Genomic DNA, 19,770 nt, shown 5'->3' with positions numbered 1-19,770 from the left:
GCTGAGGACATTGAAGTAATCGTGAGTTTATATTCTACACTCCCAGACACATTTGCTGGGACGTTTATTGCCTTCCCGCTCTTCCTCGCGACAAAGACCCGTCCTATTTTCGCGAAATTAAGTTCCCGCAAAAATCAGTTGGGAATATCAGTATCTGGGCAACTGCCCGCTTACCCCCGTTAGGGGAGGGGTAGGTGGACAGTTGCCCAGATACTGATATTGATCCAGAACAATAAGATAATTATGTCTGGAAGTAAAGTCTTCCAGCACTTTCCGAGCCGAAATACAATTACACTGTATAGATCATTTCATATTTAATTATGACAACCACTGATTGTCATGTAACCAACACACAATTAGCCACGATTCTTCAAAACAGGACAGAAATATTGGAGCTCGAAAAAAAGTTTTAGTGAGACTATCTTGGCCGCTATGATTGATGTGTGGACTGTATTTTGAAGAGCTCCCGAGGAAAAGCACAATGATAGAGCAATGGTTACTTTATACCAACTGAGGACGAACGCAGATGTGCGTCTTACCATTCACGATCGAAGTTTGAGGTTATAATCTTTATTAAACCATACAAACATTTTATTTCTTCCATGTGAGTTTCTGAGCTTCTTCGAAATTAATTTTGACTTTCTCTAAGTAGGGAGGGGTAGCATGCTAGACTACTTCCGTTCATGGTTCACAATGCAACTTCAGTCTACGGAACACAACTTCCGTCCACGGTCGATATCTGCTTCACCACGATACCTCATTCATTGCTTCCAGCATGAATGAGCTAAAAAGGCCAGATAGAGGGCAGCGAAATCAAAGGTACTTACATTTGTCCAGCTTTGTCAGGTATATAGATTATACGTCACAAACATAAACACTTCCAATTCAAATAGGGCCCTTAGAAACACCCTAGTAAATCATGCATTACGAATACCGAAAAAAGGCGTGTTACATGTAAAAATTACGTGAGCTTAGATTAGAGTTCATTCCGTTGCGATTTCGGTAACGCCACATTTACCAAACACAGAACTAAACTTTTCGAGTAAACTTTACTTTAAAAATAAATTTCACAAACTAAAAAAGATTTCCACAACTGTATAGACAAAATATGAAACTTATTATCTGTATAAAAAAATTAGACCATCATGACTCATATCCTCGGGAAAGTCCGTGTTATTTTGCATCATCGACATCCTGTTTGAACGACGCCAACGCGTGGGCAGTATGGCAATTTTCTTTGAACTATTATTTCTCGGAATCCAATTGTCTTTAATTTTCTCGGAATTCATTCTCTTTCAATATGCTATAACCAAAACATGGGCGCAGTTTGTGATGACGTGACATGGAAACATCGAACATCTTTCTTCAATTTTCAGCAGCTGAAATCTGCAAAGAGACTCATGCATTCCCAAAGCTTTACCTGCTGACCAATCACAACCGACTAGTTCAGGATATGCAAATTATTATGCTGCCCGCTGATTAAATGGGCACTGCAAGTACATGTCGCGAAAGACAATAGCATTCTGGGCGATGTTTATAACCATTTTGTGATAACGTGACATGGAAACATCGAACATCTCCCAACAGAATAGTAGTTGGGCGGTTCGGGCACAGTTTTTGAAAACTGGCTCCCCAACCCCAACTACTATACTACTATTAACCGTGACCTTGAGTGTCCTTGACATGATTATTGTATAATCTGAAGCGAGATGACGTCCCAGGCACTGATTTCGAAAATTCACTGTACGCTTTCGGCCAATCAGAAAAGAGGGAATCAAACTTCCTTGTTTCTCTGAGTCAATAACTAAGTTCATTAAATTCGTATCATCTTTTGAAAACAGAGTGTCAGCGGCAACTGAGAAATTCTGTTAACTCTGCAGTCAGCTGTCAACAGTCTTACAAACTGAATATTCAATAGCGTCAAAATGGCTGGAGTTGTTCAGTGGATTGATGGTCGGGCACATCAGCCACGTGTTGTTGAGAAATGTTGTCCTAGCATACACATCACACAGAACCAGTGGGACGATGATTGGAACAAATACTTCATTGATAGTCGACATCAATATCCTCATATCTCTGACTATGAGTGCGTTTTCAGCCATCCTTTCATGGCTGGGTACATGAACTTAAAGTATGGTCTACCATGGCAGAACCTGCAAGCAGCAAAACTAAATGGGACCAGAGTCCCTTTCGTCAATCTAGCGCACTTCACTATACCAGTCAGAGCAGATAATATCATTGATGATGGGGGCTTCAAGGGAGGAATGGAGAAAATCAACGAAGACGAAAACGGACATAATATCGAAGCAGAGTTTTCGTGGTGGAGTCCGAAGTTTTCGGAGAACGAAATCGATCGTGTACGTGATACCCTGCGTGCAGCCATAGAGCCTTTTCTTGGTAAAGAAAATGATAAAGAAGAAGTCGTAAGTCAATTCGCTAAGTCTCACGCTTTCATACCTAGTTCGGAGCGGTATGGAAGTTCCTATTTCCAGTATGGCTTTGAAACGTTGTGTCAACGGTATGCTGAAAAATACCGTAAGATTGGTGAGGAAAATTCGATTCAATTCAAGATATTAGGAACATACGTTTACAAGAAAGAGATCATGCATGCTGTTCTTGTTTGTAGCGACAAAGATGAACAGTTTTCGGATTACCCCAACGTCGCTGATGATGATAATGATGATGGCAACAACGAGGGGGTAGTAACGCGCGACTACGATGGCAACTGGGTTTGGAAGCCCCAAGCAACCGCTTCAGAAATTGTACGTCTTCCAGATTGGTTGCAAAGCTTTCCCATATACCGTAGATGGGAACATTTAGCTTTTGCATTTTATACACCGAACGGGGTCTTCAAACTCCCTGACTTAGAAGAACATCGCTTTGTGTTAACGTGAGTTGCCGGCTTCTTTTAAGAGAAGAGCTTTACGAACTGTAATAAAACCTTTGGATGGGTTTAGTTTTAGCGTGGTTTGCTATAAGCTCGACACGTAAGCATTTCGCACGAGTTTTCCGTTTCTCAGGCTGGGAAAAGGAATGGCAAGGACTGTCGAAGAGGTTTTCTTCCGTAATCAGCAGAGACTTGCGTTTCTATGTCTCTCAGTAATTTAACTTAAATATTTCGATCGCTGTTCGTGTCTAGTAGGGGAAGCAACAACAATTATTCGCATGAGTGTTTTAACTAGGTATCAGTTTTAGTTTTGGCCAATTCATTCGTTTTTACCTAGAGAGTTGTCCTAACTTATAGTTTTCCTTTTATTGTTCATGATATAAGTAAGGTCATTAAATTGTTGCACTGAACTTGATACTAACCATTCTCTGCCTAAAACTATCTATAGCCCGATATTGATTATGAAATAAACTATGCATGCTGTGATGCTTGTTTCAGTTGAGGAGTTAAGTTGAACAACACGAGTTTGCGAGTCGCCACTGATCGGATCCTTGTGTTTGCGCAAAGACTTCTGGGATCGCCACGAGGCAAACATTGCAACTCGTATGGCGAAAGGTTGTTTTGACGTTGGAAAAAAGATTTTGGAGAGAGATTATCGTTCTTTCGCTTCTGTTTTACCAAAAATTAATCTGGGTAATATTAACACGAGGGTAGCGTAAGTTTTTGTTTGAACAACCATAAAATATACAGTAAAATCTACCGATTAACTTTTTTCTGTACGCATGGTCTATTGTAAAATTGACATCCCACAATGGTCTCGAAATTCAGAAATGTTAGCTATACAAGAAATAACTCAATAAAGGCTTTTCAGTTTTTTTGACATGTGTAAAGACTACTTCTAGCTTTTTTCTTGGCTTGGTAATACAAAAGAGGCGGCTGGAGATTGAAATAGTGTGCTTGAGCATGAAATATTATCATGATACAATCAAGTGATTAAACGCTTACATCACTTCTTTATTGTGACAAATGAAAACGAACCAGCGTTGATAATCGGCGAAAAACTGAAACCTTTCTTCTGCGACGAAGAGTAGGTACAAATAGGTCGCTTAAGAAGCGAAGCACAACTGAATTTATGTCCACAATTTCTGCTGGAGTTCCCGTTATCTTGCTTTTGCTGACAAGATCCTCCAAAGAGTTCGAGGAGAAAAGTTGCAGCTCAAAAACCCTTGAATATTTCTAAAAAAACCAGAAAACACAAACACTTGACCTAGGGATTTCCTCTTGATTTCATCGCTTATTTCATCCTTCCAGAGAGCAACATAAGGTAAAAAAACAATCTCAATCTCCGCTGGCAATGACTTCTCTTCTTTGCGGAGGTATATTTTCGGACGTTGTAATTTTGTTATGTAATACGTTAACAAGTGTAAAAACAGGCTGTACGTAGATAAATACATCCGAAAAGACTTACACAAGTTACTTCTGACCAAAAAATACATTCAAAAGAAACAAAAAATATCCAAAGACCGTGAACGGTCTGGAAGCTGAATTCACTCCTTTTATCATCCCTGAATGTACTGTGCTTGTCCGACGCTTGAGTACTTCTGGCATTTTAATACTTACAAAAGAGCAAGCGCAATATGCATACCACGAGAGGGATGAAAGAATTTGAACAATTGTCCTGCAGGTGTTGACATTACACCATGCGAAGGATAAATAACTCACTGGAAGACGAACTAGTAGTATTCATAAAACGAATATGAATTAATTCTTTGTTTCCGTGGCACTTCTAATCAAAATGTTCACATCACTGAGGTCTCCGACAGACATGCCGCTGGTTGTCTCTAGGGGAGAAATTAAACCGTAAAATTTCGTGTGCGTTTTTCTTTATTAACAGCTCTAGATCCCGTGGAGTTAGATTTCCGCAGGAAATATATGACTTGAAAAAGCTGTTATCATTATTTCTCTGGAAGAGTTACTACTAAAATGCTCTTGGCAAGCCAAGCAGGACACACACTTTTTTTCTTCCATTCCGTTTTTAATTCAGTGAAGTAGTCTTAGTTTATCATACCAAGCACCAAGAGTGATGTACATTGTAAATCTCCTTACATCAATGACAAGAGCGGTGATAAATAAAAATAATCCGCTATTGGTAAGATCCTGACGTACCGGAAAATTCTCCCAGCATAAAAAGAAACGTAAGAAGAGACATAGCAAGGAGAATTTCTCTCTCAATCTTGGGCTTGAATGTTCTCATGAGAAAGGAGTACCATATCGGCTAAGAGACTTAACATTGCTATACCGATAATAATCATTATATCACACTCGTCTGTTCATTTGTTTTCCACTAACTTCAGTTCCATAATTTTTCTCTTTCCTTCCTGTCATTCAGATCTGTTTTCCGTCTTCACCTCTCTCATTCACTCCTTATGTTCCTGTACTTCTCCCGATTACAACGTCCGCGAGTCAATCCCAATTTACTACTCATAGTAGTCACGACGCTTCTCCTTAAAATCCAGCTCGGTTCTATTTTTTGTTTCACTCGATAGAAAAATCAAAATCGTTCAGTGTTCATGACAAGAGTGTCAACAGAATGCGGGCGCAATTCATGCAGAAGAATTTAAGAAAACTCTGCCGAAGGGACGCGCTTTGTCGCGGATGTTGCGAGGTTCTGTACGCTTGGGTAACTTGCAAGCACGCACGTGAATCAGCTCTGTGCCTCGAGAGCTTGTTTCAAAGCCTCTTGTTGGAGCTCACTGAGTTGTCCGGCGCACGCCGTCCACATGTCAGCGGCGCTCTGAAAGAGATAGGCATATTCTTTAACCCTTTACACCCTAACATCAGTGCGCATATTCTCAATACTGCTCTCTACTAATTTCCTTAGGGGTTGACGAGGAGAATTGGTTTAACAATCAAGAGCTTCTGTGATCATTTTCTTTATTCTCATAACCTTAATGTTTGATTCAGGGTTGATATTGTAAAGAGAAATTAGCTGCCAGTCACTTTTGGGGGTTGAAGAGTTAATGATAAGACAGGATACCGACCTAGAAATGTAACTTTCGATACGTGAAAGCCTCTCTCAACTCGGACTAAGAGCGTTATTTCACCAACACATTTATAATCGTCCGCTCTCTCACCTGTATTTGTCGTATGATTACTAGAACCCTTTTCCGGGCCGCCTCGTCGTCGCTAAGAACATCATTGATGAACAGTTCGCCAAAAATTTGGAGTATCCGAGGTAAGTTACTGTTACTTGTGCCCAGAACAAGAGGATTATTTCTGTTGGAGTACAAAACAAACAACATCAACGACAAGAAAATTTAACTAAGACATTAGTGCTTGTGCCCAAAACGTCACAAGTTGATCCATGTAAAGTAAAGTGTCTTAAAGTTTTCCACCTTCCCCCGCCCCTCGCCCCCCGCCCCTCGCCCCTCGCCCCTCGCCCCTCGCCCCTCGCCCCTCGCCCCTCGCCCCTCGCCCCTCGCCCCTCGCCCCTCGCCCCCCGCCCCCCGCCCCTCGCCGCACCAATTCTGAGTGGTGACTTGGCATTTTGTTGCAATCCTCAGAAGTATTCAGGGAGTTTGAGAGAGTCGCACCTTAAACATCAACTGAATGGTGAGAGCGCTGACATCGGATCAACGTGGCCCCGAATCGAATCTTTCACTGTTCATCACGCATTAGCCAGTTCGATGTGTGTCTACATTAAGTTTTCATTCTTTTGTGGCTCTACAATTCCCGGCTTCTCCGTTATCCTTTCCCTCACAAAACCAAGCCACTTACTCTTCAATCAAATCACAGAGGTATCCATACACGTGTGGTGCTTCTTCTTTATCTTCCGTGATCGGTAATGCCGCAATGAGCGCCGGGACCACCTCATTCAGCGCGATATTCCCACGATTATATTTACAGATTTTTGCCACAGCAGAAATAGCATTCTCCGTGGCATTCACGTTCTCTCGACTTCTGGATTCCGGGCCGTTTATGACTTGGAAAAGCAAGGGTACAACATCTGAAACGTGAAAACATGGTTCAGTTTTAAAAACGTGATCTCGGGTAGATCGTATACTACGGAAAAGCGGCTCGGGAAGTATTCAAAGTCACAAAACTGGGTTTACACTCGGGAATATTTGAAGTAGACTGCGTATCTTATTGTCAATGACAAAATATCAGACCTGCACAGGCTGTGATATATTCCTCTCCACCATACTGAGCCATCACTCCGCATCCATAACACGCAGCCTATCGAATAAGTACACAAGAAGTGTTAATGATACGTTTTAGAACGATTTCGATTGAGTGCCGTGTAACCAGAACCATAGAAATCACATCCGCCAATCAGGAGAAAGGAAAACTCCTCTCAGAGCTAAAGTAACTAAAACGACAAAACTGAATAGAGCGCGGGAAAGCGCGGGCGACCAAGTCCTGATTGGTTTTAGTTTTGTATCTAATTGGTTGAGAAAGAGGCGCGAGTTTTCTGAACCAATCACTGAGCGAAGTAAAGCAAAACCAATGAAAATTGCTCTACACTGTATGTGAAAGGATCAAAGTACATCTTGCAGTTGTCAGTTCTATAAAAAAAAATAAGACCACGTAGACTGTACCTGTCTCACATCAGCATTTCTGTCAACCACATAATTCATCATCGGCCGTAGAAAGTACTCTTGATACTTGAACGACGCCTGACAGAACAGACAAATAATTAGCTTTCCTATTGGACTGAGGAGAAAAATTAGGTATTCCAAAACAATAACAGTAAAATATCTACCCTGTGTGGAGCCAGGGCAAGCTGCACTAGAATCACAACGATAATGATGAAGGTAAACCTGTTGTTTTTACCCTTCCTTTACGCGCTTGATACTTACAGATCCCGCATGTTCTATGACATCATCGAATATACATAGTGCCCACTGCTTGTCTTGAGCGGATCCCTCTGGAGACTGTTAAAAAAAGGAAATAAAAAATAATTAGAAAGATAAACAAGCAAATAACTAAATCAATTTATAAAATAGTCCAACAAAGCAGCCAAATGCAGCTGATAAACTGAAGGCGATGTTCAAAGGAAGTTTATGACCATAAACCAAGCAAATTAAAATTAAACTGAAATGAAAATGAAAGTAAAACAGTTAAACTGAAAACTGATCTTTCAATCGATCGTTGCTGACGTCACCATACTCACGTCAGTTTGACCAAACCTCAAACTCGCTCATTCATAAAGAAATGGCGAGACGAATCATTACAGAAAATTTCTCGAACTCACCAGTAAGGAGTGAAAATCCGGCAAAAGCTGCTCAAAGAAAGGCAATGCACCATCTTTGTGCGTACCAAACAAAGCGTGCATTATATCAGAAACCTATAAAAGCAGTACAAAATGATAAATGAAATGTCGCTGCAGTAAGATTCACTGAGGAGGAGGGCGTGGTGACTAAGGTGGCAGGCGCGGTGGCCAAGCAGTTATGGCCATTGAATCCGCAAAGATAATTCATAAGTAGAAGAAACTGAATCTGATAGACTATCAGTTTGTTGAGACTCATGCGAGTAAAATTCAAGGTGAAATTTCAAACAACTTACCTTGCTCAAGATGTGCACATCAGTCTCGTGCTAAAATAAGAATAATATATTACGTTTAAGAGAAGTAACAACAAAAGTAACAACAATCATCGAAAAGATCCGAGGTAAATAGTCAAAAATATACCTCGTCTTGCAAATCTTCCTCGACCTCTTCGTCGTAATCTTCTTCTTTTCTTCTTTCTGTGCAAAAGATGACGTTACGCAAACAAATCAACAAGTATAAAATAAATTAAAAGTCGAAAGAAAGATGTTTAACATTTGGTCATGATGGTAGGATTACGACGAAATCCGAGTTCCCAAATAGCTCTCAGTCCAAGCCAGTTCCAATTTTTATTTTTACTGTCAGATGCTCCAGCAACTGAGCCATAAAAGAGACTTACCGGTGAACCAAGCTAGCCGTGTACTAGGTGCGAAAGAACTGGGTGCAAGTGAACTAGCAGTAATAATCACTTCAGAGTGATTCAAGTGATACTCACGCTGCCTTTCGATCTGTCTGTTTTTATGAGTGTCAATAATATCGTGCAGAATAGTTCCCAGCTCAGTGAAATAGTCAGCGGTCATGCACCCCACACCTAATGTCTCTATACACCGTGCCAGGGCATCCATGATCAAAATCTGAACTTCCGGTTCTGGTTCGGCACTCATGGCCTTTAGCACTTCCGGGCACATGTAGGCCCACATCTGACGGAGGTACCCGTCCCCTTTGATCTTGGCACACTCCAAGAGGAATGGCAACGATTCCGCTGCAGCCGTCCGCACAAGGTCGTGAAAGTAAAATTTCAAGAGAGGGACCATGAGTTTGACGACTTGCTCTGTGTACGGAGCAAATCCTTCTTTGAGTTCTCTGGCATAGCAGACCAACATCTGACAAGCGGTACTCTTGTCTTCCAGGCCAGCAGTCTTGATACCGAACTTTTGCTGATATTGTAAATAAAAAAAAAATAAAAAAAATCAAGCTGATTGCAGGAAATGATTGATGAGTGTACGTTTAAACAACTGGAGGTCTCACTTGTACGTCTCGAGTTGAGCACAAAATGTTCGCTTTTCTCCATCGTACTCTGGAGTAAAAAAAAAGGCACCTCATACACCTTACCGCTTCATTCTGCCATATCATCATTTAAACTCCTCGCGCAATTAAGAAACGAGTGTCTCGTAGTTAACTGTACTTCAAAACGAAACATTGCACTTGAACTCGACAGGTGATAGAAGTTGTACCTGATCTCCAAGGGTAATAAACTGCCATCCTTCATCTTCAGAATACTGGCCACTCTTTGGATCATCAGCTACAGAAAAACAAAACAAAAAACAGATTTGTAAATTATTGTCTCACTTGGAAGCAGAATCGAAATAGCGAGGCGTTTAACACAAAGAATGTTAAAATAAATCACACACCGTCGATGACTGCCACTTCTGGTTTGATTGACGCAGCTTTCATTACAGATGGCATCACCAGTGGAAGATACTGCGTGAATTCTGTTCCAAAAATCTTACACATCCTGGCCCAAGCGGAGATCATGTAGGAAATCTAACGTCACAGAGAAAAACAATCCCTTCATGATGAATACATGAACGGGGACGTAAAGTAATGTACAAGATTTACGGTCTCTTAGACCATTTATCAGTTTAATTTCAGTCGGTCCTTCCCACACAAGTGGATCCCTTGCTCCAAACCTTTTCGAGGTAAAAAAAAAAAAAGGGTTCGTCTGTCTGGCGATGGTGTTCGCAGCTCGTCGCGCCAATTTTGACTCACTAGTTTTCACCTAGGTTGGTAATTTAAAACTTTATTTCACCGAAGTTGCCTGGTTGCTGAGCTCCTAGGGGCTATACAGTACCCCGCGGTTTGTTCTCCCAAAAAAATTTAGCCTAAATCACAGATCTAGGTATTCATTTACGACACATCCTTGTTGCTTTTTAGTTCACTCTCACTTTCATTGGGCGATTCTCTACTCTATCAAACGACCATTTTACGGAAATTTCTCTTTTGCGGCGGATTCTCAATGGCGCTAAAAGTGGCACATGAAATTGTTATATACATGTCGCTCCCTCAGCGCTCCGTTTGACGCAACAATAATCTTGCTGTACGAGGGAGAGAAAGTAGAATTGTCCATTTTCACCAACAAGGTGTTTATCTTCAAGCCAACCCACCTGAGGATCGTCTGCCTCTAGTTCTTCCATCTCAGTTTGAGTTTTGAGCAACAACTGCATCACATCGTTAGCATCGGGCAAGAACTTAACAAGATAGAAAAACAGTGTGGTATTTAACAGTTTGAACATGTACACTTAAAAAGTCACGCGCGAGACACTAGGGCCCAATGGTCATCGCGCTTAACTCTCAGTCGAGAGTTGGGTTCGATCACTAATCGGGGTCATACTGTTGGCTTATTAGACAAAAATCTTTTAAGTTCAACACAACAGCCTATAAAAAACATTTCTTAGAAAACTACTGTCAATACTGAATCCACGTACCTTTTCCTTCCCTACGGCCAAACCAATCAAGCTGATGCATTCGATGGTTTTCCCTCGCAGCATGCGGTAATCAGATGACAGAGCATTCTGCATGATGTACTTGAGATTTGGCATGAAGCGATCATAGTAGTGCAGGAATTTCTCCTCGGCAGTGTCTGCAACCGTGGCTATGGTGGTCACAACCTGCTCTAGAACTAGTTTTCCACCACGTTCAAGCAGCTGTTAAAAAACGAGGAGGCGTAAAATATATTTTGCTACTCATAAAAACCAACACCTGCAACATGCAGATACGTTTTATTTGAAGAAAATTCCGCGATGACCTCCCTTAAATACTTAAAAATATTTTTCATGGATTAGAGAATATTTATTTACCAGAGGTAAAGGGTAGAATACAATAATGAACCTACCTCCCTTAGCTTTGAAGCCAGCACAGCTTCAAGTTTTGCCAAGATGTCATCAAGATAAGACGCCAGAATATTTTTGGGGCAATCATCAGAGAAATTAACCAACGCAGCAGCAGCGTGGGCCTGGACACGAGGGTTGGCAGTGTCGTCCAAAACAACCAAAAGGCCTGGGATCACCTATAAATATCCGACAATTAAACACACCCAAGAGAAAAACACAGAGAAAAAAAGGTACAATGTACCAACAATTGCCAACGAAACTGTTAATTTCCAAATACGTCTCCCCTTCCATCCTTTTATCAATACAGTTTTTAGAATTAATTTCCTTTATTTAGAAAGAAACAACACTGACTAGGAGGAATAGGGGAAGACAAATTGATTTATGCAATCGGCAGAAAAGTTGCCTGTCACTTAAAATACAAACAACTTAGAGAATCAATTTGCCGTGATAGTTTTTATCTATGATTGCAAATACTAACATTTTTTAAATACCTTTCATGAGACAAGACTCATGTACCTCAAGACAACAACTTCCTTACTCAAGACAAGACCTTCATCTCTAGAGATACTTATTTTGCAAACACAACTGTACAAAAGACAGACACTACAATTTTAAATTGTACTGTCCAAGTGCTACTCTGCTGTCTCATCCCAGTGACTACAGAGATGAAAACTATCTCTACAATCATTAAAATTTCCACTTACTCGAGTGTGGAATTTCTTTTGAAATCCAGGTGCAAAGTCAGTAGAAAGCTGTCCCACTGCATTACAGGCGGCATATCGCACACGCGGATGGGTGTCACCCAAGAAAGGTAAGACAGTGTTCACAATATCTGGGAGTAAAGCCTCCATCTGTTTATAGCAACCTTCACCCACTGCAGAGATTGCCATTAGACCAGCATGTCGGTACCTCCAGTCAGCTACAAAATGGAGCAAGAATTAGGAAAAAAAAGTATAACTATGAAATAATATAATTAGAGACTTGTAACACATATATACCAATAAACTCACCATTCTGCAACATCTGTGGCACTGTAACAATGATGTGTGGTAAAACTGTTTTTCCACCCAAACCACAAGCCAGTCGATCAAGAGAACTCTCTCCTGCTACAGAGTTACTATGGAGGGATTAACAAAATATATTTTTTTTCCACTTGTAAAATTGACCTTCATTATCTATGCTCATATTTATGAACTGCAGAGATGACAAAAATGTTCAAAACTTAAATGAAACCAAGAGGCCCAGCCAAAAAGTCTCAAGCAAAGTTTCATCATTGATTACTTATCAATTTTGGTTAGTGTAAAAATAATAATAAACATGCCAGCTGTGCTAATCAGAATTAAAACTGTCCTGATTTGATGACCAAGTTTAAAATTAACTTATTTGTTTTATTCCATGAATACCACTCTGATTAGAGGAAGCCACAACTAAATTTTTTTTCATTTAATCAGAAATTTAATTCCCAGTACCAAACAAATATACCTTTCAGAGTCGTCATCTTCAAGTTCATCAGACACACTCCATTCTGGGTCGTCTTCAAGATCAACCATCATGGCCAGCATCTCTGGAACTGCAATATCATTAATTATTTGATCTCTAAGTTAGTATGTGTGCAATGATTGATCAATTTGGCAGGGCATAATTCACTGCCAGGCTGGCTAAATTCAAAAGTTTGTTCAAATCGAAAATTTCCCACTCTATAAAAATGACAATAGCATACAAATAACAAATTGGAAAAAGAAAAAAAGTTGAAACTAAAAATGCACCAAAAAAAGAATTTTCATTCGACTAACCTATAATTGGAATATGCTTCTGACACTTCCTGAGCATTGCTGGTGCTATAATGAAATGCAATTTAATGAAAATTAAGAATAACCTTTCTAAAGGAACGTATGAGAAATACTGTTGGGCATATGTGCAAGTACTTTTCATAAGTTATACAGTACCAAAATCAAACCACTGAATTTTATAGAAGAAAGTGTTTTGTTGAAAGGCAAATTTACAGACCTGTTTCTGCCAGAGTGACAACACACTCCAGGGACAAGTGTCTCCAACTTTCAAGAAGATTTGCATTGCGCACAATCTGTAAAAGGCAGGTACAAGTCTTATTCAACCCAACACCCACCAATGACAATCTAGTTTCAACTCTTCCTCTTCACCTATTTGTACTCGCCATCAGATGACACTTGACAATATATAAGTTACAAGGTAAAATTGTTTTCAGGAAAGTATTCCTATTAGCTTTGTTCATGATAACAACTGTTGCGAGTATTTCAATGTTTTTCATAAGTAAAACCCACTGATGCTTACATTTTCAGCACATTTCTCAGGTAAAGATTATTGACCAGAGACTTAAGTGCAAACAACCAAACCAGAAATCTTTGTACTCTACCTAGCAACGAAATCATCTCTCTTAAGTCAGCAGATATTCATTAGAAGGACTTTACATACCTCCAACATCAAATCTAAAATGGACTCCAAGTTTGTCCTAAGAAGCTTAGGACAAGTGTCTGCTAAATCAATTAAACATTTTAACACTGAATCATCCACACTTGCAACAACACTCTCCCGTACAGCCTGAGATAAACAAGAAAATATTTTTGTGACTTAACATATATGAACTAAATCATGTCTTCTAACCCTTTCACTCACTGCCTGCCATATATTTCTCATTGTGTGAGTTTGGAGATTTTGATCTGGATCACCTAATAATCCCCTAGTTGATATTTTTCATTAATCACAATCTCTTGTCTTCTTGAAATTGTACTGATATTGTTAGGAGAAATTCTGTCTTGGTCATTCATGAGAGTTAAAGGGTTAAATCACGGAAATTCATGTCAGTGAATAAATTTATCCTATGTCAGGTGTTAGGTTCAGCCTGTGCAATCCCAAGAAAGAAACCAGATAAAAGAATTCCAGGTGTAAGCAAGACTTGAATGGGTCATACTGGTGTGATTCTGGGTCCTCTGAGGTTAGAGGCAAAACAGTTGTATACAGTTAGTTCATATATTTCCACACAAGAGACGAATGAATAATTAAACTGCACACTCCCATGTCCAGTGGCTTTAAAATGCAACAGGGTGGTGCAGTGCAGTGGAATTGCAAGGCCATAAACTTGGTATCCCACATTATTTCACCCTACAGTTCTTCTGTTGCTTTCAATAGGGATCAATTTATAATTTATTGACAGTAGATAACTGGAATAAACACTTGTAGTGGCAGGACTTGATGATATGGGAACACTTGGAAACAACTGAATAAATTTACCCTCGAATCTGATGAACAAAAATTCATCATTTTCTTGCCAAGTTTTGCAAGTTAATTTTGTTTTACTTTAATTTATAAAGTAACTTCCAACTACCTGGACTATTCCTGGGACTAAATCCACAAACTGTCGCTGTTTGACTTCCTCCACTTGATCTGTGATAAAAGCAACTGAAGCTCGGGCTGACATAAAACGAACCTGCAATAACCAAAAAAATGTAAACATGTATCAGACCCAAGATAATCAAGCAGACAAATAATGAGAATAGAGAAAAATATCAAATGGGGGATTCTTAGCTGATCTAAAACAAAACTCTATGAACTAACATCATCAGGACTATATGGTAGACAGTGAGGGGGCTTATTAACGAGTTTTTGGGAGTGAATGGGTTTGTGAAAACCCAAGTATTGTCTATGATGTAGACACAATTATGAAGCAGTGTGGTATTAACCTGTTGGCTGGACTGATCCTGCAGACATTGCCACAGCATATGTTTGATAACCTGCATGTAATGTTCTTGTTGTGTTCCAAATATTCCAGGGAAAGATCTGTTATGAGAAAAAAATTAGTATTCAAACAAGACAATGGAAAGACATTCTCCTAGAGAGGATATCACTGTAGAATATAACAAAATTGTGTTTTTCAAAAATAACTAATATCACTCTAAAATTGTAATATTCAGTCTCACTATTTCTACTAGATGTGTTAATTGACCTTGGGCTTTGCTCTTTCACAAATGTCCACCAATAGAAATCTTAAGGTTCCCTCACATCACCTGCGATGCAGATTGTTTGTACACCCTCTATTTCAACTGTTAGAAAAGATTACCATGTCAGCCTACCAGACAAGGAGGTGATGAATGAATAGAACACTTACACAAAAATATGGAGAGCACATTCTTTAAGCTCAGAATGCTGGGAGTTGCAACACTCAAACAGAAACTTCAGAAGTTCTTGCCAGTGATTGTATCCTTCCTCATCTGAAAAAAGAGAAAATAAAATCTGCGTCAAATGTAAAATAAATGATTTACTTGTATGATAACGATACACATTGATTGCAGGAACTTGACACGAGAATATAGGTGGCCCTTTTAAGTGGCTAAGAGCTACTGTACTCAAAAAATGAGATTTTTGATAAACACAAATATGCAGTCCACATCTGTTCTTAAACAGACCCTTTCTACTAGAAAAAAAATTGTTTGAATTATTAAATTCCTGTAGAACAACAAGTACCTTCACAACTTACCTAGAAGACTTCTGGATAATTCAGCAACAGCATCGCACACCTTTTTTCTTACTGCTTGGGCTTGTTCCTCATTTATGGCCTTGAGTAAATCATTCTTCATTTCTTGCTGAAAAGCTTGATCAAGTTTGTCGTAAAAATCCACTGAGCTTGAGAAAATCCTTCGTAACAGCACAGCTGACATCTGACGCACCTTAATCAATAAATTTTTTGATAAAATTATTAAGCTTAAAAAATGATACAGTGGGCAAAGAGAAAAACCTATGCATTTTCATGAATAAAAATATTACACCAAAATCTCCAAAAAATATCAAAACATCACTTAGAAACAACATGTCTTTAATTTTACCCTATTGCCTTCATTTCTTACCTCTGCAATGGCTGATGTTCTTATCATCTGAATAAGGAATTTAATTTTTGTTGGCTCATTAATGGTTTCATAATGTGTCTGAAAGAAAAAAAAAAAAAAAAAAGAAAGAAAACAAAAGATTTTACTAAACAGTAGAAACTAAATTTTTAATGTAACATAAAATAGATATTGCAAAGCCACCTTGCATTGATAATGATTAAGCTATCCAACTTTTCCACTACTGTTATCAAATATAAACTACTATGTTTCAACGTGGTGAATTCAAAGTATCAAGAAAAATTTCATGTCAAATTGACAAGGAAGAAAAGGTTTTTAATTTTTAATTTCTTTGGTTTCTAGTTATTAATTTCCTGTAGTAGTTTTGTCAAGTAGTCTGATAGTAGTGTTAGTTTGTGAACTAAGTTTTGTGAAGCTTCTTTTGGTGTTTTTGTTTTGTTTTATGCCAAGTGTACAAAATATCTAAGCAAATAAAAATATTTTTAAAAAAGATAACTAGAAAAGGGATCATACAAACAAATTATTTAGGATCTGCTTCAAAACTCAAAAAAGGGATGATGATCATTCCACCAGAACTAAACAAAGATTTCAAGTGCACAAGAAATTATCATTTATGAATTTTCCCACTTCAGATGTGTTTTGGGACATACTTGTACTCAGGTGAGATTTTTACTTTTTTATGGTTTTCCTTTATGGTTGAGTTCTGTTCTACAAATTGCACCCAACTATGAATACAATTCATGGTAATGAACAAAATAATCACTAAAATAATTAATTTAATAGTGAAAATCAAAGCGTTTTAAGGAACCAAGAATCAGGATTTTTGTATTATTTTACACACAAGTCAATTAACTATCAAAAGTACTTAAAAATAAGACATAATGTTTTCATCTTCTTTTTGGGGCAACTTATGTAAACAAAATAAAATCATAACAGAAAATATGCAATCTCAGTCATGTTTCCTACACACAGGTAACTTTTACCATAACTTTCATTGTTAGTGATACAGCAAAATGAAAAAAAGCCCTTTACTGGAAGAGACTTCCCTTAAAAAATTCATTACAATTAAACATGGATTTTCTTATCAATACGTGGATTATCATTCAAAGTTTACTGCAATAAAGTTTATATTCAACATATGACTGATACATATAATTTTTTAGCATTTACATGGAGCACTCTGACTTGTGTTGTCAAACCTTATTTTCAACGACAGAGATCTATTTCCAACGGGATTTGATATTGCCGGTCGCGTAGCATGGACAACGACGGTGAATAACTTTTTGACTCCAATTCTAATTAACTAGCTTTTAATACCACGAAAGCACATGGAATCTTGTTTAACTGCTTTTTCGTTCATTTTACTTTTCTGAGCGGCGAAGAACCCGTTGTATTCCTCGGATGTTTCTCTAATAATTAACTAACAACCTAAAACGTATTTAATTTGATCCTGACTGTTCTAGGAAATAAATAATCGTATCAATATGTATGTAACAAATACATTCGAAGGTATACACTTTAATATCGACCTTTGTTTAAAGGAATACAAACTCAAGTACGATTTGAGAGGTTTAATATTACCTTAAATCGTTTCCAAAACGATCATAAATCACTGTATGACCTTGCGAAACCCGGAAGAATTCATTTTGTGCAAGATCGTGTCTTTTAAGCGATATGCAGTAGGTGCTCTCGGTGATAACATTGAAAACTTGGGCGAACATTTAAACAAAACAACCCGCTCTTTTGATTTGGAAGCTATAGTTACATGAAAGGGTTTTATATAAGTTTTATGTAATGATAATAGCTGGAAAATTGTGAGACAGCTGAGGAAAAAAGCCAGGTTTTGTCATGCACATGGTTTGAACTCCTGCCGACGATCAGCGGTTCTCAAGGACGTTCCCGGCAAGAACCCACACCGTAGTTACTCACCTTTGTAATTTCACGAAAACAAATCACACAAGAATAGGAGAGATTTTCCTACCTCTGCCTGATTTCTGATGTTATTATCAGGAGACATCAGCTGTGTTACGAGAGATTCAAACTGCTGCTGGTCGTTCGCCATTACGGCCACCATATTGCCCAACCTATGATTTGAGCGCATGCGCGTAATCTTCCCTGAATGAAACATTTTGGCGGCGAAAGAATTGTTCAAATTTTGGCGCGATCATTTGCAACATTGTCAGAACCTGATTGTTTACCATGAACTCCGACGGTTTTGTGTTGAATTCTTAGTGGAGTATCGAGGTCCTGGACCATTACCAGATCTTGATATCACTACCCCGACAACGACGAGCGATGTCTGGCGCTCGAATCAAAAATTAGAAAAAAATATGCAAGGGTTCTGCGTGAACGCGACATGTTTTCTCGCTGATTTTTTTTCTTTTAAATCGCGCAATGAACTTTGTCAAAAAGAGTTCCTACTCTATCAAGTCTCCTCCCCGCGAACAAGCGAAGTCTTACACTCAATGGCCATTTAATGTCACTAAGCACGAACAAATAAATGATAACCTTTCCAGTTTATTTTATTTATTGATTCAACAAATTTATTATCGTTATTTCCCAGGGAACGTACAATTCATCTAAGGAAGAGTGGTATGTATAATAGAGCACTAGGGTTAACCAAGAGCCCCGAACCTGTTTCTTGGCTATTGCGCATGTACTCCTTATTTCGATAATTTGGTTTTATCAACTGAGAGTGATAAAGTAAATTGGCCATCGTGAACTTGAAGAGTTTGTAAGCTGTCGTTTTAAAGGGCTAAAGATCAACACGTCAGCTTACAAACTCTTTATGGTAGCAAATTACCGTTATCACTCAATCTCAGTTGATAATATCGGCTAAATTATTTTGTTATTCTCCCTCATCGACGCAGCACCACAGTTTGGTTAGAAACACACTCCCTATAAGTTGTCCTAACTCACGTTCTGTCTTTTGGTCTCCATCGCTGCAACCGTAGTACATGCCAGTTTTATTTGTAAAGCTTATTCCAACATAACATGAAAGCATAAGCTCATAGTTTTATATTCATAGTCTAGAAACATTTTGTCGCCTCTATCCCCCTCAGGACTACCCTACGTATGCCCTAAGTGATACAAAATAATTGTCTATGAATGAATGAATGTGTATTTATATACCGCACATATCACATACTGTCTCAAGGCGGTTTACAATTCTAATTGAGTAAGATCGAACGTCAGCTTGTAAAGGCGCCTCTGGCTGCCGCTATCAGTCCATATTTGATCTCACTCACCCACCCAGCCCATGCATGAAATGTACAATGAAACAACAGATAGACCACCACACCGGGAACTACGCCCCCTACTCTTTTCGACAAGTGTGTGGGTTCTTTAACGTCCCCTGCTGACCATGTAACACTGAAGATGCAGGAGACGGGGCCTACGGTTTATAGTCCTTATCCGAGAAGACTTGAATGTCTCACCATTTGCTGGTACAATTACAAAGGCAGCACATTCTCCTCAGTTATTTTAAGACCCTGAGTGTTGGTCCGGTCTGGGGCTCGAACCCTCGACCTCCCGCACAGCAGACTGGCGCTCTACCAACTGAGCTAACCAGGC

The 19,770-nt window shown here is 39.0% G+C and overlaps 2 protein-coding genes across 2 annotated transcripts in view; one reads left to right on the top strand and one right to left on the bottom strand.

Moving 5' to 3' along the window:
- Positions 1 to 3,373, top strand: part of LOC149044588 (uncharacterized) — a 35,719-nt gene extending 32,346 nt beyond the window's left edge. The window contains exon 3 of the mRNA XM_089209699.1: positions 1,842 to 3,373. Coding sequence (XP_089065825.1) covers positions 1,926 to 2,894 — 969 coding nt within the window. The 5' untranslated portion in view covers positions 1,842 to 1,925 and the 3' untranslated portion in view covers positions 2,895 to 3,373. The remainder of the gene's footprint in view (positions 1 to 1,841) is intronic.
- A 1,528-nt stretch (positions 3,374 to 4,901) lies between these two features.
- Positions 4,902 to 18,298, bottom strand: LOC113676177 (importin-5). Its single transcript, XM_027192797.2, has 27 exons — positions 18,179 to 18,298; positions 16,201 to 16,278; positions 15,834 to 16,023; positions 15,465 to 15,567; positions 15,040 to 15,136; positions 14,685 to 14,786; positions 13,775 to 13,900; positions 13,331 to 13,406; positions 13,117 to 13,161; positions 12,806 to 12,893; positions 12,334 to 12,440; positions 12,028 to 12,242; positions 11,326 to 11,499; positions 10,919 to 11,137; positions 10,598 to 10,681; positions 9,845 to 9,977; positions 9,668 to 9,735; positions 8,929 to 9,370; positions 8,577 to 8,632; positions 8,453 to 8,482; positions 8,142 to 8,234; positions 7,747 to 7,821; positions 7,486 to 7,563; positions 7,057 to 7,123; positions 6,665 to 6,893; positions 6,022 to 6,163; positions 4,902 to 5,681 (listed from the first exon to the last, which is right to left on the bottom strand). Exons 1-27 carry the CDS (start codon positions 18,296 to 18,298, stop codon positions 5,592 to 5,594), a joined length of 3,327 nt encoding a protein of 1,108 aa, XP_027048598.2. The 3' UTR covers positions 4,902 to 5,591.
- Positions 18,299 to 19,770: the final 1,472 nt, after the last annotated feature.

Source organism: Pocillopora damicornis, chromosome 6 (assembly GCF_964200805.1).
Source record: "Pocillopora damicornis chromosome 6, jaPocDami1.2, whole genome shotgun sequence".
NCBI lineage: Eukaryota > Metazoa > Cnidaria > Anthozoa > Scleractinia > Pocilloporidae > Pocillopora > Pocillopora damicornis.
Note: the sequence above shows the minus strand (reverse complement) of the source record. Positions and strands in the feature narration are given on the sequence as shown.